Genomic DNA, 16,705 nt, shown 5'->3' on the forward strand with positions numbered 1-16,705 from the left:
ATGATTATTATTGTTTCAATCAATGTTTGGTTCTTTTTTTTTTTTTTTTCAATCAATGTCCCTATTGATCGACGAGCATTATAAAAAGGTCGAGACTTTTACTTGCTTGAGTTCACACTTCGAAAGGGAGGAAGGTTGTGTCAGCTAGGTTTTCTAGGAGACCATCGTTCTAACATAAACACTAGTTGGGAAGAAGATCACCACCTTACCACTAGATAAACTAGTACTCGATCACTATCCGACCAATAGATAACCTAGAAATTGATCACCACTCGACTAATAGATAATCTAGTACAGTTTTCTCGAGAGGTGGACAAAAGTCATGAGACACCCTAACAGCCCTTATCTGCTTAAGGACATTCATGACCTTACGATAAAATGATGAGATCTACGAAAAAACGAGTCTCCTAAATTTTCAAAACCTAAAATTGCTCTACATTTTTTAAAACAAATGGCTTAGATGATACATATTGATAGATTCCCGACAAATAGTATCAAAATCATGCTAAAAATGGAAGCTTTCAAATACGGGTATTCATATAACTCAAAATTTGATCTAACCCAAACTATCCAACCCAAACTATAAAAATTAGGTCAGGTTAGATTTTTCTTCGATTGAAGTTGAATTGAATTTTTAAAAAGTGAGTTTGACATTTGTTTTAGTCAACCTGACCAACCCAACCTAACTCGAAGATAGAGAATTTGGTTAGGTTGGATAATAAATTCTATTAGGATTGTTCGAGTCAATCCAGCTCACGATATCTCATATGGATCCATCAAGCTAAGGCCATATGAGAATCGGCTAGCCCATTGCACTAGGCCCAAAGTTAATCCATTAGCTCAATTCAATTCAAATATATTATTTATATTTTAAAATTTGCAGATTTTTATTTTTATTTTTTAAATTAATTACTTAATATATATATATATTTTTTTATTTAAAAAAAAATAATAACTTGGTCGGTAATCCTTTATTAGAGAATTAATTAGCCAATTAGCACTAAGAGAGAATTAATAAATTGATTGATTTTAACGTGTCAACTATAATTACCCTTTTATAGAAAGTCATTATTTGATGTATTTGTGGGGTTGAATATTAATATTATCAAATTATTGGATGTGAGACTTTTCTCCTAACAATCCTCCCATAATCAGGACCCGGAATCTGGATTTGGGACTTGTGTATCCCGACATTCCCCTATTTCTCCTGCAACATGAGTGAAGACTATCATTACAGACCAACACGAGCTCTTCCACAGCATGATTTGCCCTCACATACAGTTACTCAAAGCAAAGTATACTTAACCATGAAGTTTCTATGATTGAGCTATCAAAAAACAAACTGCACCTTGTTAGTATAGCTAGTAACTTTCAATTCTTTTAAGCGTTTCTTAGTCACATTATTCTCATGATCGTTTTTATTTGAATATGATATTGGTTCATTAAATATTTTATTAATAAAGAGGTCGAAATTTTCAGTTATATTTAACATATGTTTTACCTAACATTTAAAAAAAAATCACAGAGCTATTTAACACAAAATTTATTAAAAATTATATTATGAAATTAAATATATACCTTTAAAAAAAATTTAAAACTAAACTAATAATTTAATTATATAAAGAAATATATTGGTAAGAACAATTTTAAAAGAAAATCTAAGCTTCTTTAATTATCTATGAATTCAATTATACATCATAATCAAATTTAAAATAGAAAAACGTGAAAATATAAATATAGAAATATAAAATATATTGGAAGGAATCTTTTGGCCGTTTCAAACTGAAATTAATAGCCAACCATATGATTTTGACAGAAGTATTTCTTTTATTATTATTATTTATTTATTTTTAAAATTACAAAAATTTATATAAATTCGGTCAAAATTAAAGTTTGACTCGTTCTCGACAATACATTTATTTATTAGATTGAATATGAATCACTATTTTAAAGATTGAACTGAACCATCCGTTGATTTATTAGAACCACAACTCGTTGAGCCACCCGTGTATTTATATATAGTTTTTAATATTTTAAAATATATATTTATGTAATATAAAATTCAAAATTTTTAAAAATAACATACTAAATATAAACTTATAATTTTATTAGATAATTAAATTGAATTTGTTAATAGATCTTGTTAGATGAACACGACTCTCCGCAATGGTATGATATTGTCCATATCGTTTACTTTTAGTATACGCTCTCATAGCTTCCTAATGCCCTAAATTAGACGATGTGGGACTTTCATCCAACACCTCCCTTCGAACAAAGTACGTCTCCCCCTAATTGAGGCTTGAACCCTTTTCTTTTGCCTTTGAGGCTTACAATACTTTTGTTCGACATTTGAGGATTCTATTGGCATGACCCTAATGCCATGTTAGATGAACACGACTCTCCACAATGGTATGATATTATCCACTTTGAGCATAACCTCTCATGGCTTTACTTCGGGTTTCCCCACAACGCGTCATACCAGTAGAAATAGTATTCTTTGATTATAAACTAATGATTATTCCCTAAATTAGCGGAGATGAGACTTTCATCCAATAAATCTGACTCAAATTCTAACCCAAAATTTGATTCAATGAGTCAAATTTAAGGATTGACTTCATAGACTTTACCGTTTAAGATGGATCAATATGATTATGTAACGACCCATACCCATAATTCAGAATCTAAATTCAGCATCCAATAGTCCCAACATTTTCTTGCATCCATTGTGATATGGTTACATTACTTACTCCTCGCTTCTCATGATGAAGAAGCACGGTTGACCGTGAAGTTCCTATGATCGAGCTACTGAAAGGGAAAGTGCATCTTGATGGTATAAGTAGTGACTTTCAAGTCTTTTTAGTTATCTTATTCTCAGGATCACTCTCATTCAAATGTGGTCTCGGTTTACTCGTATGTCACATTGAAAATTTTAACTCATTTGGATTCGAATTTAGGTGGAGTTTGAGTCGGGACCACTAGTAATCGCTCAAATTTTAAAAATATTTTAAAAAAGATATTGAGGAAATAAATGTTATGAGCCACAAGAAAATATAGGGGCGTGATGCTTGGGGCCAAGGAAAAACAGAAGGGTATTATGGTCAAATTGGAAACACACAGAGAAAAAAGAAGGGTAACACGGCAATGGTTCTGTCACGGTCTGAAATGGAGATGAATTATATGGTTCCCATGTCTAAAAGCGAACAGCCATTCTTTTTCTTCCTTTCAATTCCATTCTACCATTTCACCTCACAACCTTTTCTCCACCGATATCCCAAATCTTGCTGAATTTCAGTTCAAGTTTGATCTTATCACGGCGGTTTCTTACCTCTTGAATCTTCAAGTGAATTGAGTTCAGTAGCACACCGTCGGGATTTTGTTTCTCCGATCTTGTTCTACTTCCCACTTGTGTTCTTAGTTTTTCTCGACAATGGCGAAGCGTGGATATAAGCTACGTATCCTTTGTAATCTTAAGTATTATGATTATTGTTTTTCTTTTGCTCAGACGTTTAAAATTAGCTTTAGTTTGATGATTTTCAATTGTTTTAGCTTTATCCTCACTGGAACCAGGTTTCTCAGGCGCTTAGAAGCTCCTTGAATCTAACCCATAATCCGATTTTAGAACTGGATTGATAGCGCTAGGAATTTGGATGCTCATTTCTTATGTTCTATGCTTGATTTATCGCATAAGGAGTAGAACTTGTTTTCTGAGGAGTTCAATTCAACTTCAATCTGTAGTGTTATGAAGAAACTAAAACGATATGAAGTATTTTCTTGACCTATTTGAAACTAGAGGAAATTGCGGCACACTCGGCTAATGTAAACTGTCTGAGTATTGGGAAAAAAGCTTGCCGATTGTTCATAACTGGTGGAGATGATCACAAAGTCAATCTTTGGGCGATTGGAAAACCCAACTCTTTGATGGTTCGTTGAATGCCTCCTCTTCCATCTTTTTTATACGCAATCAGAAAGTTGGGTTCTTATTTTTTGAATTTATTCATGAACTTATTTGATGGTTGCATAAAAGAATTGTATATTTTTTATCCTCACAATGTGCTTGATGATTATTTGCTTGTAGTTATGATTTCTCTAGTGATAGACTTGGAGTGTTTTCTTGTTCTTGTGCAGAGTCTTTGTGGTCATACTAATCCAGTCGAATCGGTAGCTTTTGATTCATCTGAAGTTTTGGTGCTTGGTGGAGCTTCTTCTGGTGCAATAAAGTTATGGGATCTTGAAGAGGCTAAAAGTAAGTTTACTCGACTAGTTTCTTACTTTGACGAAATCGAATATTAAACTATTAGAGAAATGATGTGATTTACTATTGTGTCGTGTTAATGAATACCTATTTTAAACATGGTTTTCGTGATGGCTTTTCATTGTTCATTTATATACCTTCAGATTTCCACATTTCAATTGTGAAGAAAAGCATAAGATTGATTTCCTTCATTGATAACCTCTGATCTTTTGCAATGTTCTTGAAGTGCAGTAGTTCGCACTCTTTCTGGTCACAGATCGAATTGCACAGCAGTTGAGTTTCATCCATTTGGCGAGTTCTTTGCATCAGGTTCTAGAGACACTAATCTTAAAATCTGGGATATCAGGAAGAAAGGTTGCAGTCACACATACAAGGGTCACACTCAAGGCATTAGTACGATCAAGTTCACGCCAGATGGTCGCTGGGTGGTCTCCGGTGGATTTGATAGTGCTGTGAAGGTAATAACGAGTCACACTATTAAGTGTTGTAACTTTCTATCATCGTCATTATAATGGCAATAATTTTAAGTTTCTCTTGCATAGGTATGGGATCTAACTGCTGGAAAGCTGTTGCACGATTTTAAGTTCCATGAAGGGAATATTCGGTCCATAGGTTTTCATCCACTTGAATTTCTCCTCGCGACGGGTGAGTGAAAGAAAATGAAGCAATTGATGCTTAAGTGGAAAGTTTCTTGAATACAAAACCATTAGTTTCTTGGTATACTGCTTGTAATACAATACTCGCGTATTCGAATTCTAATATTACCCGCTCTTTATCGCAATACCTCTCTGAGTAAAAAGTGACTGTGTCCAGGGTCAGCTGACAAAACTGTAAAGTTCTGGGATTTGGAAACCTTTGAATTGATTGGATCAACAAGACCTGAGGTATATCTATTCTTTAAAAGGAAAAACAAGTTGCCTTAGCTTTGCAATGGATGTTCAGTTTCTAGTGCTTCCTTTAGTTGCAGAGACTGTTAAGTTCCATGTTTTCTGTGCCGAACCTTTTTCAACCGTTTCTTTAGAAGTTATTTCATTAGCATATCTTTTATACAGGCTACTGGAGTTCGTGCAATCACCTTCCACCCGGATGGGAGGACCCTGTTTTCTGGTCTGGATGAAAGTTTGAAGGTGAGGAGTGTTACTATTTCACAACTTTGTGATACAGAATAAAGTGTTACTACCTCCAAACATGTATCGGCACATTAACGTTATATCTCTTTTCTCTGATACTGAAGGTATATTCATGGGAGCCTGTCATTTGTCATGACTCCGTGGATATGGGATGGTCAACACTTGGTGACCTTTGCATTCATGATGGGAAACTTTTGAGTTGCTCATTTTATCGAAGCTCTGTTGGAGTTTGGGTAGCTGATATATCGGTATACTAACCTATATCTTTTCAGAAACTTGTTCATATTGTATTTATGTGCTGTTTTGTATTACTATTACCCACTTATCTTTCAAGTATTCTCAATTCCAGAATATTGAGCCTTATGGAGCTAGTTCAGTAACTGGGCAAAAGGAGCCAAAAGAACAGAAATCTAATTCTGCTTTCAAGAACAGTTTAGCTTCAAAAAGCTTTGGAGCTGGTTTGATGACTTCAAATTTACAATCTCTGTCTCCTGATTATGAAACCAAGGAGATAAAGAATATATACATAGACAGTAAGTCCTCATCCTTTGTCTGCAAGGAGGGGTTGTGTTAGAGGTGTTATGCAATCCTTATATAGGAGATATGTCTCTATTTGTGATGTATGCGACTCTTGGTATTATTTTCCTCAACAGACTTTGAATTGACAACTTCTTTGGGTAGAGTCATTTTTCGACACCAAGGAACAACTAATGATTTTGTGTGACATGTAGCTCACTTTGTGCATGCTTGTCTGCCTTCAAACATTGTTTTAAATCTAGTTTCTCGTCTCTTTTTTGTTTATGATAGCCACCGGTGGAAAGCCTGAGGCGGCATCTTTAAGCTCCCCAAAAGTTGTATTTGCATTGGGTTCAAAGGAGATTATCTATGATGCAAGCAAAAAGCAAAGTCCTGCATCAAGAGTAGAAACGAAATCTATTGAAGTATCAACGGTCAAACCCCCGGTTGTACCTTGTGATAGTCCTGAGGTTAAAGACTCCGCAAGCTCTATAAGGGAATCTATCACATTTTCCAAGACAAGACGTGGTATGTTACTCAGACCAGCTCATGTAAGAAAGCCATCAAATAGTAAAATGGATCTCGAAAAACTATCAGTGTCAGTTGATTCAAGTAGAAAAACTGATCTTGAGAGACTAGCAGTTGTAGATTCTGTAAATATCTGTCATACCACCAATGATTTGAATAAAGCTCCAGAACCAAACTTCGTAACACGGGTTGTATCAGAAGAAACACAAAAAGATTCTCATAGAATAAATTCTGATATCAGAAGTATCGAGACGTTTGAAAACATTCCCCGTGTGTCTTCTGAGACAACTTCAGAACAAGAAAGCTGTAAGATGTTGTCCTTCCCTTGATATTAAAATTGTTTATGTAGTTTTTCTCATGTTAATAGTATTTTCCCCCCAAACTTGCAGGCAACAAACCAGTTGTTAGTAGAAAAGGGACAAACTCTGTTAAATTTGTAAATGGAGGTTTGTCATCTTTGTCCTCTTAACTACTTGTCACTGACAGGAAATATCAAGTAAACGTGTGGGAAATTTTTGGTCTTATATCCTATTTTTGCAGTTGCAGTTGTTCCTGGAAGGACACGCACTCTTGTCGAGAAGTTCGAAAGGAGAGAACAAACTATTGATGTACAGACGACAATTTCACCATCTTATGTCCTCGAATCGGAAAAGACAAAGGAGAAAACTAATAGCTATGAAGCACAGGTGGTAACTCCTCAGATCCTTGAAACTGAGAAGTCACACGAACAAGCTAATACCTATGGAGTACAGGCAGTGGCTATACCTTCTCACGTCTCCGAAACAGAGAAGGCGCGTGAACGAACTAATAACTACGAAATGCAGGCAGTGACGATTCCTTTGCACATCTCTGAAACTGAGAAGGCAAGAGAACGAACTAATAACTATGAAATGCAGGCAGTGATTATTCCTTCGCGCATCTCTGAAACTGAGAAGGCAAGAGAACGAACTAATAACTATGAACTACGAGCAGTAATTACTCCTCGTACCCCAGAAACTAAGAGGATGACTACTAACTATGAAGCAAGAACAAGAAATAACTATGAAGCAATGACAACTCCTGTCACTTCTCTTGTCCCTGAAACAGATAAAACAGACAATTTACAGGTATGGTTACTTTGAAACATTAAATAGGCACTTAAATTATGATGATATCTGTTTACAGCATTTCATATGGGCATCCTTTTGCAAGATGCGTTTTAAAACCTATAAGATCCCACATCGGTTTCCTTTTGCAAGACGCATTTACAGCTGATCTCCTATGAGATCCCACATCGATTGGAGAGGAGAACGAAACATTTCTTATAACGGTGTGGAAACCTCTTCTTAGCAGAGCGTTTTAAAACCTTAAAGAGAAAGCCCAAAGAGGACAATATTTGCTAGCGGTGGGCTTGAGCTGTTTCATCTCCTTCTTCCTCTTTCTTTTTCTCATCTATCTTCTTAGTACTTAGAATTTTGGGTTACATTTGAAGTTATTTGAAATGATATGCATTTGAGAAATTTCTAAGCTGGCAGAAAATTGCCAATGCCAAAGAATGCTCACAAATGCGAGTCAGATGAAGATACGCATTTAAATTGTTTGTTCAAACTACGTAGTTCTGTGTTTTTTGCTTAATGACAGAAAGGAGAACCTCAAGCTTCTGGAAGAGATTCTCCCTGTGCAAATGATCGGGATGTCATTGAAGACATAATGCAAACTCATGATGTATTCTTAAGTAGCCTTCGATCCCGGTTGACAAAACTGCAGGTTATTTTCTTTCTGCATGCAGATAATACAATGAACTAATTATGAGACTGTGAGATCCCATATCGGTTGGAGAGGGGAACGAAACATTCCTTATAAGGGTGTGGAAACCTCTTCCTATCATATGCGTTTTAAAACCGTGAGGCTGACGCTGATACGTAATGGGCTAAAGCAGACAGTATTTGCTAGCGGTGGGCTTTGACTATTATAAATGGTAGTAGAGCCAGACACCAAGTGGTGTGCTAGCGAGGATGCTCAGCCCCCAAGGTGGTGGGGGGAGGGTGGATTGTGAGATTCCACGTCGTTTGGAGAGGAGAATGAAACATTCCTTATAAACGTGTGGAAAACTCTCCCTACCAGACGTGTTTTAAACCATGAGGCTGACAGCGATACGTAACGGGTCAACGTAGACAATATTTGCCAGCGGTGGGCTTGGATTGTTACAGAAACAAATTGTGAACTACAACTATGGCTTTTAACAGCGGTTTTCTTAACATTCACTTGGGGGGCGGGGTCATTCAAAAGGAGAAAAAACAAGGAAAAAAACACAAGAAACGTTGTATTTCACCGAAAAAGCATGCCGACTAATTAATGAGCTTGGTTTGAAAACAACTTTATTCTGTGACTTTTATGTCTGTGAGGATTGGAATACAGCTGATAAATCTTAAAGGTTGTTTTTTTGGACCATTAACTTTTCTCGAACGTTACGTTCATATCAACGACTGTACTGCAGGTGGTACGACACTTTTGGCAGCAGAATGACATGAAAGGTGCCATCAATGCCATGACAAAACTCCCGGATCATTCTGTACGTATCTTTTGAGTTAGTTTATCCGTGTTGCTTTTTTATTTTATGCATCTTCAGTTTCACAAGCAACTAGTATCTTCTCTGTTCTCAAATGGGGCTTTTCTAAGAACCATGTCATGATGCAGGTGCAAGCAGATGTGATCAGCGTTCTCATCGAGAAGATGAATGTCCTGACTCTAGATTTATTCTCGTGCCTACTTCCCGTACTCGTGGGTTTATTGGATAGCAAGATAGAAAGGTAAGACAACGGCATAATGCACGTCGAAAAAACTGCTAATTTCAACAGTTCAAAACTATCTTCCTTAAGATATAAGTTCTTATGGCTCACATTGTATCCATAGGCATGCCAGTTTGTCCATGGAGATTCTCTTGAAGCTTGTAGCAGTTTTTGGTCATGTTATAACCTCAGCAGTATCAGCACCTCCAGTAGTTGGTGTTGATCTTCATGCAGAGCAGAGGTGAATACATCTCGTTTTCACAACGTTTCAAATATGTATTAACCGAACTAAATATCGTGTTATTTGCTTGTATCTCGAACTCAGGGTACTTTGCTGCAAGCAATGCTTCACCCATCTGCAGAAGATTCAAAAAATTCTTCCATCATTTGCAAGGTATAATCATTTTCTTCTGGGAAACTGTCGATCAACATCTCAACGTGCATCCCAAGCGCCCAATAGGACATTACCGCTCAAATAACTCATTTTTCCTGCATAATTTTGCTGCAGGAGAGGTGGTTCACTAGCAAGAAGTGCTCAAGAATTGAATCTAGTACTTCAACAATGTTAAGTTTCGTTCACTATGTCAAATTTTTGGCAAAGAACAGATAAATAGTTAGGCTGATACCTCCAATAGAAAGAACTTGGAGATGCAACACCTTTACAAGTTGAAGCCATAAGCCATGTCCCACAATTTTGTGATTCATGGAGGGTGAAGCCGAGCAGAAAGACAACGGAAAACCTTAGACGACGAACGTGAAGTCGGCAGGTCGGGTTCTTCAGACGGAACAATGGAAGCCCTCCTCATTTTGATTCTTCATATTCCAGGTATTGTCTGTATCTTCTAATCAACGTCTTGTAAGTATGTGCCAATTCAAACATGTAATGCATGGAGATATTGAATGCAAGCATATGGGTAGAGCTGTTTGCTTCTGCTTGAAAGAATGTTATGTCGCTGATATGCCCTATGCCCAATTATGATTGTATCAGTAGCAGTGGCACATAGGAAAGTTGATGAAACTTATTATGGGGAAGGCAACTAGAGATGAACATAGTTTAATCAATAAGAAGGATAAAATTGGTTCTAAATGACAAAACAAAGGTGCCCAAAGTCCATAAGTCCAACTTGACCCGAACCGAGCCGACCTGAATTGGCTGAGTACCTATAACGTCTTACCTTTTGACTTCAATTAGCTAGCATTGGAGTGTACGTGATAAATATCATAATTTTCTTTGTTTCGCATGACACTTATTTTTTTTCCAAAAACATAAGTTAAGGGTGTTCAAATGACCTAAAAACCCGACCAACTTGAAGTACCCAACCCAAACCATAAAGATAGGGTTGAGTTAGACTTTTTTTACGTTCTGGGTTGGGTTGAATTTTTGGTAAAACAAAAAATTCGTTTACAAGTTAACATTTTTTTTTGTTGGGTTAACAAGTAGGGTTATAACCTAATACAAAATTCGAATGTTAGGAATATTTGACGTTTGTAACTGATGTTAGTGATACATTATGTCTGGTGAATGTTTTGTATTGGAATAAAATAGTTAAAAAAGAACCACCCGAACATCCTAACTTAACTAAGGTTTGAGTGGCTTGAGTCGATTTTTACAACCCCTACATTCCTAAGAACAACTCTCCTTAACAACTTGCCTCGAAAGAGTATACTTCCTCACAAAAAGTGTTGCAGTGATCAAGTTGGATTTGACAGGTGAAAAGATTTTTTTTTTAATAAAGTTGCCAATGACATCTAAGAAGCTACACCTATATTTTCAATAAATCAAATACCAAAAATAATATAAGAGTCCAAATTAATTATAATTTTTTATTAGTGAAAGGATAATCCTTATTTTAAATGGAAAGTAAAAAAAAAAAAAAAAAAAAAAAAAAAAAAAAAAAAAAAAAAAATCTAAAATATATTCAATTCTTACCCTATTAAACACAACTTCATAAATTAATAAAAAAAAATTTACACCTTATCTCAAAAACATTTTTAAATTTAAAAATTTTAAAAATAAAAAAAATACATTTATGGTTAGTTTTGAATTTTTAAAAATTTTAAAAATAAAAAAAAAATACATTTATGGTTAGTTTTGAATTTTTAAAAATTTTAAAAATAAAAAAAAAATACATTTATGGTTAGTTTTGAATGGAAAATTTAATTTTTTATTTATTTAAAGGTATCTTTCTAAATACTCTCAAAATTTAAAAGATTTCATTAATACCTCAAAATTTTTAAATTTTTTTTTATTATCAATATATGGATGGACAGATCTCGTCTATCGACCCCTCATAGATGATCTCACTCTTTAATGTTATCGGTAACATTATTTTTTTTGACGTTTTTAAAAATAAAATATTAACTGTATTGGTCCTGGTCCGACACTATTTAAAAAATAATCAATCTATCCATATCTATATATATATAATTTCAAATAAATATGTTTTTTAATGGAAAAATTAAATACTATAAAATTTTTAAAAAGGTTAAATTATTTGTTTTGAATTTAGGTGATTATTTATTTATTTATTTATTTTGCTCTTCAAACCCCTATTAAAAGCAACCAGAAACCCCAATTATCGCGATCACCAATAAAACCCCAAAATCCATTACTCACAAATAACCAATTTTTGTTTACCAAATAAAAAAAAATGAACTGAACCCTCCAACCTACCCATCACCGTCCTCGCCCTTCTAAATCCGCTAATTCGCGCACCGGAAAACCATCTTCCTCTTTCAATACCTCTACCTTAAACCGCTTTTCGCTTTACTTTTAAAGGCCAGCTAGGGTTCCGGTGACTAATACGGAGCGAATTCTTTCGTCGGCGCTTGTGAGAGAAACATGGGAGCGGAGGCGATACAAAAGCAGTGGGATACATGGGAAGAACTTCTATTAGGAGGAGCCATACTCCGCCACGGAACCACCGACTGGAACCTCGTCGCGGCGGAGCTCCGGGCACGGATTGTTCGTCCGTGCGCCTATACCCCCGAGGTAACTGCAATCTTTTTTTTTTTTTTTTTTTTTTTTTTTTTTTTTTTTTTTTTTTTTGCCTTAATTATTTTAAACAAATAACACGAAGAAATCGTGTAATTTTCCTCGCAAATTTCAGCTAATTTATTAAATAAATTTAATAATTAAATTATAAATTTTAAAAAGAAAATTAAAGATATTTGATTATCGAAAAAAGGATGTAATCTGATTCCTCTGGTGTTCGTTATTATTATTATTTTATTCCTTACAAAAAAATAAATAAATGTGTTGACCTGTTCAATTCAACCATTTGAACAGCGTATTTATTTATATATATATAATGAATGTTTATAAATAATTTTTTAAAAATTGGTATGTTCATATTTGCAGGTTTGTAAAGCCAAGTATGAAGATTTGCAGAAACGTTTTGTTGGATTCAAGTATGGGCAAAGTTTGGAATAACTTTCGATTAAAATACTTCTGAAAGAAAAAAGTTTTTATATCTTTACAAATTTTCAGAACTATTTTTTGGAGAATAAATTATAAAAAATTCTCAAAATTATGTGTTTGGAATCTGAAATATAAATTGTTTGTTGGGTATATCATTAATAGAGCTTGGTATGAGGAGCTTCGGCGGCAACGAATCATGGAGCTAAGACGAGCTCTCGAGCACTCTGAAGACTCGATAGGGTTAGTATTATGTTTTGTTGCTCATAAACGCTAATGTTTTGATTTGAAATTGTGAGATCCTATATCGGTTGGAGAGGGGAACAAAACATTCCTTATAAGAGTGTAGAAACCTCTCCCTAGGAGATACGTTTTAAAATCGTTAGACTGACGGTGATACGTGGACAATATCTACTTGTGGTGAGCTTGGGCTGTTACATATACTATCAGAGCTAGACACCGAGTGGTGTGTCAGCGAGGACGCTGGCCCCCAACGGGTGGAACTAAGCATTCCTTATAAGGTGTGGAAACCTCTCCTTGGTAGATAACATTTTAAAACCATGAGGCTGACGGTCATACGTAACGGGCCAAAATGGACAATATCTGCTAGCGGTGGGTTTGGGCTATTACAAATAGTATCAGAGCCAGCACCGGGCGTTGTGCCAGCGAGGACGCTGGACCTCCAAGGGAGTAGATTGTGAGATCCTACATCTGTTGGAGAGGGGAACGACACATTCCTTATAAGGGTGTAGAAACCTCCCCCTAGTAGACACGTTTTAAAATCATTAAGCTGACGGTGATATGTGAACAATATCTACTTGTGGTGAGCTTGGACTGTTACAAATACTATCAGAGCTAGACACCGAGTGGTGTACCAGCGAGGATGCTGGCCCTAAGGGGTAGATTGTGAGATCCTAGATCGGTTGGAGATGAGAACTAAGCATTCCTTATAAGGTGTGGAAACCTCTCCTTCGTAGATAACATTTTAAAACCATGAGGCTGACAGTCATCGTAACGGGCCGAAATGGACAATATCTGCTAGCTGTGGGTTTGGGTTATTACAAATAGTATGAGAGCCAGACACCAAGCGTTGTGCCAACGAGGACGCTGGACCTCGAAGGGAATAGATTGTGAGATCCTACATCGGTTGGAGAGGGGAACGGAGCATTCCTTATAAGCACTGCCAGCGAAGACGTTGGGCTCCCAAAGGGGTGGATTGTGAGATCCTACCTCGATTGGAGTTGAAGAGGGGAACAAAGCATTTCTTATAAGAGTGTGGAAACCTCTCCCTAGTAGACGCGTTTTGAAACGATGAGGTTGACGCCGATACGTAACGTGCCTAAGTAGACAATATCTGCACGCGGTTTGCTTCAATTCTATGGTAACTAATAAGGTTGAATAGATTTCAGGTCATTGGAATCAAAGCTTGAGGCTCTTAAGTCTAGGAGTGGAGACAAGTCTCTTGTCAATAGCTCTGATAGATCAGAGTCTTGGGGAGTTGTTCATAAACCAACAAATGAGCTATCTGCTGGTAGCTTTACACAGGAAAACCGAACGTGCAGCTCGGTCGAATGTCGGTCAGCTCCGTTTTTGGCTGACGAGACGGAGATTAAGCCGGAAGCGTCGCAGTTACGGTGTCTCGAATGGGGCAAGGTAGGAACAGTGAAGAAGAGATCAAGAGGGAAGAGAAAGAGGAAGGATTGTAGTAGTAGGGATGTTAAGGAAGGAAGTACTGGTGAAAATAACTTGTCTGAATCAGCTAACCCTTCAACTGTTTCTCATTCTAAAGATAACTCATGCTGCAACTCGTTCGAGCCACGTGAATCTTCTGATGCAAATGAAGCTAGCAGAAGCTCAACCATGGACGGAGTTGATGTTGATGTTCTAATGGCTGCTTTAAACGCTGTTGCCGAGAACAAAAGTGCCTTGGTATTTCGTCGACGCCTCGATAGTCAGGTACAATGCAACAAAGATGCTCTTCCTTTCATTGAATTGTGTTCATTGCTGATGACCATGTGAATATGCAACAGAAGAGAGGAAGATATAAGAAACTAATACGGCAACATTTGGATATTGAAACAATAAGGTCAAGAGTTGCAAGTCATTACATAACAACGCAAAAGGAGCTATACAGAGACCTGCTGTTGCTTGCTAACAACGCCCTCGTTTTCTACTTGCCGAACACGCGGGAGTATCGGTCTGCAGTGCTTCTCAGACGCCTCATTACGAGTACATTTCAGAAGCTTTTCAAAAACTCCCACGACAAAAGAACACAAACACGTGATCAGATGGCAAAACCGCATCGTTTGCAACCTGCTAAACGTAATGAATCTAGAAAAGAAGTCAATCCAGGGGATGCCAAAACTCCTAGTGGGAATAGAAGGAGAAGTAATGCTAATTCTCATTCCTCAGTGGGATTAGCGAAGACAGAAACTTCGGCTTCAACAGTAAAGAGAGAGCCTCGTGGGACGAGAAAGAGTGTCGTTGGGACGTCGAAAAGTGAACGGTCTGCAGCAACGGTCGCTCGGGGAAGAAAACGAGGGAGAACGAAGTAAACGGTAAGAAATTTTGAAGTTTGCTGTTGTAGATTCTGAGCTAGAACTTGTAAGTTGATTGTAAACCAGGTAGGTTTAGGCTTTAGAAAGATAGTGGGAGTGAAATGGAGTACTCATTGTGTCATTTCGTTAGCTTGGAATGATTTATATTTTGAGTTTATCTGTTTCAAACAAAGCAAATGGAATGTGTTTCGATTTATGAAGAACATGAAACTCATTTTAGTGATGCAAAATTTAGAATAACTGAAGTAGCTTTTGTTTTATTTATTTGATAATCTTCAGATCTCACCTTGGTTGGAGGAAGAAACTTCTTCTTAAATCACTCATTTTAAAATCGTGAGGTATGGTAACGACCAATGCGGACAATATTTGTTAACAGTGGGCCTTTGGAGCATTAAAAATGGTAGATATGTAACGAGTTAACGTAGACAATATTTGTTAGCAGTAGGCTTTTGGGGCATTACATATGATATCAGAGCCCAACATCGGGCGGTTGCTAGCGAAGATGACGATGATATGTTATGTAATGGCCTAACGCAGTGGGCGGTTGCTAGCGAGGATGACGACGATATGTAATGGCCTAACGCAGTGGGCGGTTGCTAGCGAGGATGACAGACGATATGTAATGGCCTAACGCAGTGGGCGGTTGCTAGCGAGGATGACAGACGATATGTAATGGCCTAACGCAGTGGACTTTTGATACATTACAAATGGTATTAGAACCGAACCGATTGGCTTTTAGACATTACAAATGGTATTAGAACTTGGGCTGGGCTTTTAGACCTTACAAATGGGGCTGGGCTTTTAGACCTTACAAATAGTATTAGAACTTGGGCTGGGCTTTTAGACATTACAAATGGTATTAGAACCGTTGATCAGCCTATCTCACCTGTGAGAGAAACCTCTAAAATTAAAAAATTAATAAAAAAATAATTTTATTAATTTAATCCATTTAAATTCAAAATTAAAAAATTAATAAAAAAATAATTTTATTAATTTAATCCATTTAAATACTTAAATGAAGGGAATAATTAGCTATAACTCAAAAATGATGATAATAATAATAGTAATAACAGTAAATTCCATGCATGATTGACACTTGTGTCACAATGACCCTGCCCTTCCATGCATGATTGCCACGTGTGTCACAATGACCCCTGCCTAGGTCCACTTGCATTTCTGTCTTACACTTTTCTTTTTTTAAATTATTTACCAACCAAATATAAATATTAACTAATTCCTAATATTTTATAATTTCAACCGTCATTTTAACGTCATCAAGTGTGATACATGACAGTTAAAAGATGTACGGCTACGATTTTCTGACAGCTTTCAGGTCCAAGATTCGCACACGTGACATGCATACGAGGTTTCATTTTAATATTATTAATAATATTCCTCTAATTCAAATCAAATTAATTTAATAGCATATTAACATCATAATCAAGGTTTCTCCTTATTCAAATAATTACCTACGAATTATATTTTATTTTAATTTTTTTTATTACCTTTGTCTATTTATTTTGTATTATTATTAT

The 16,705-nt window shown here is 36.2% G+C and overlaps 2 protein-coding genes across 4 annotated transcripts; both read left to right on the top strand.

Moving 5' to 3' along the window:
- The first annotated feature begins 3,121 nt into the window (after window positions 1-3,121).
- On the top strand, window positions 3,122-10,167 carry LOC111802441 (katanin p80 WD40 repeat-containing subunit B1 homolog KTN80.1). 2 transcript variants are annotated; one of them, XM_087127101.1, is made up of 18 exons: window positions 3,122-3,452; window positions 3,791-3,921; window positions 4,126-4,243; window positions 4,484-4,710; window positions 4,795-4,897; window positions 5,066-5,136; window positions 5,305-5,379; window positions 5,487-5,630; window positions 5,732-5,915; window positions 6,190-6,732; window positions 6,816-6,872; window positions 6,973-7,532; window positions 8,047-8,172; window positions 8,903-8,977; window positions 9,103-9,215; window positions 9,319-9,435; window positions 9,520-9,588; window positions 9,703-10,167. In XM_087127101.1, the coding sequence occupies exons 1-18, from the start codon at window positions 3,428-3,430 to the stop codon at window positions 9,761-9,763; spliced, it is 2,799 nt and encodes a 932-aa protein (XP_086983227.1). In that variant the 5' UTR covers window positions 3,122-3,427; the 3' UTR covers window positions 9,764-10,167. The 2 variants fall into 2 exon arrangements, with proteins under 2 accessions (XP_086983227.1, XP_023542575.2); XM_023686807.2 differs by having other exon boundaries at window positions 3,124-3,452; window positions 6,967-7,532.
- Window positions 10,168-11,786: 1,619 nt separating this feature from the next.
- On the top strand, window positions 11,787-15,325 carry BRD4 (bromodomain 4). Of its 2 annotated transcripts, XM_023686901.2 has the most exons (5): window positions 11,787-12,186; window positions 12,556-12,605; window positions 12,778-12,855; window positions 14,022-14,568; window positions 14,643-15,325. In XM_023686901.2, the coding sequence occupies exons 1-5, from the start codon at window positions 12,037-12,039 to the stop codon at window positions 15,165-15,167; spliced, it is 1,350 nt and encodes a 449-aa protein (XP_023542669.2). In that variant the 5' UTR covers window positions 11,787-12,036; the 3' UTR covers window positions 15,168-15,325. The 2 variants fall into 2 exon arrangements, with proteins under 2 accessions (XP_023542669.2, XP_086982773.1); XM_087126647.1 differs by lacking the exon at window positions 11,787-12,186 and having other exon boundaries at window positions 12,556-12,652; window positions 12,687-12,855.
- Window positions 15,326-16,705: the final 1,380 nt, after the last annotated feature.

Source organism: Cucurbita pepo, chromosome 9, assembly GCF_057944985.1.
Source record: "Cucurbita pepo subsp. pepo isolate OVF chromosome 9, ASM5794498v1, whole genome shotgun sequence".
NCBI lineage: Eukaryota > Viridiplantae > Streptophyta > Magnoliopsida > Cucurbitales > Cucurbitaceae > Cucurbita > Cucurbita pepo.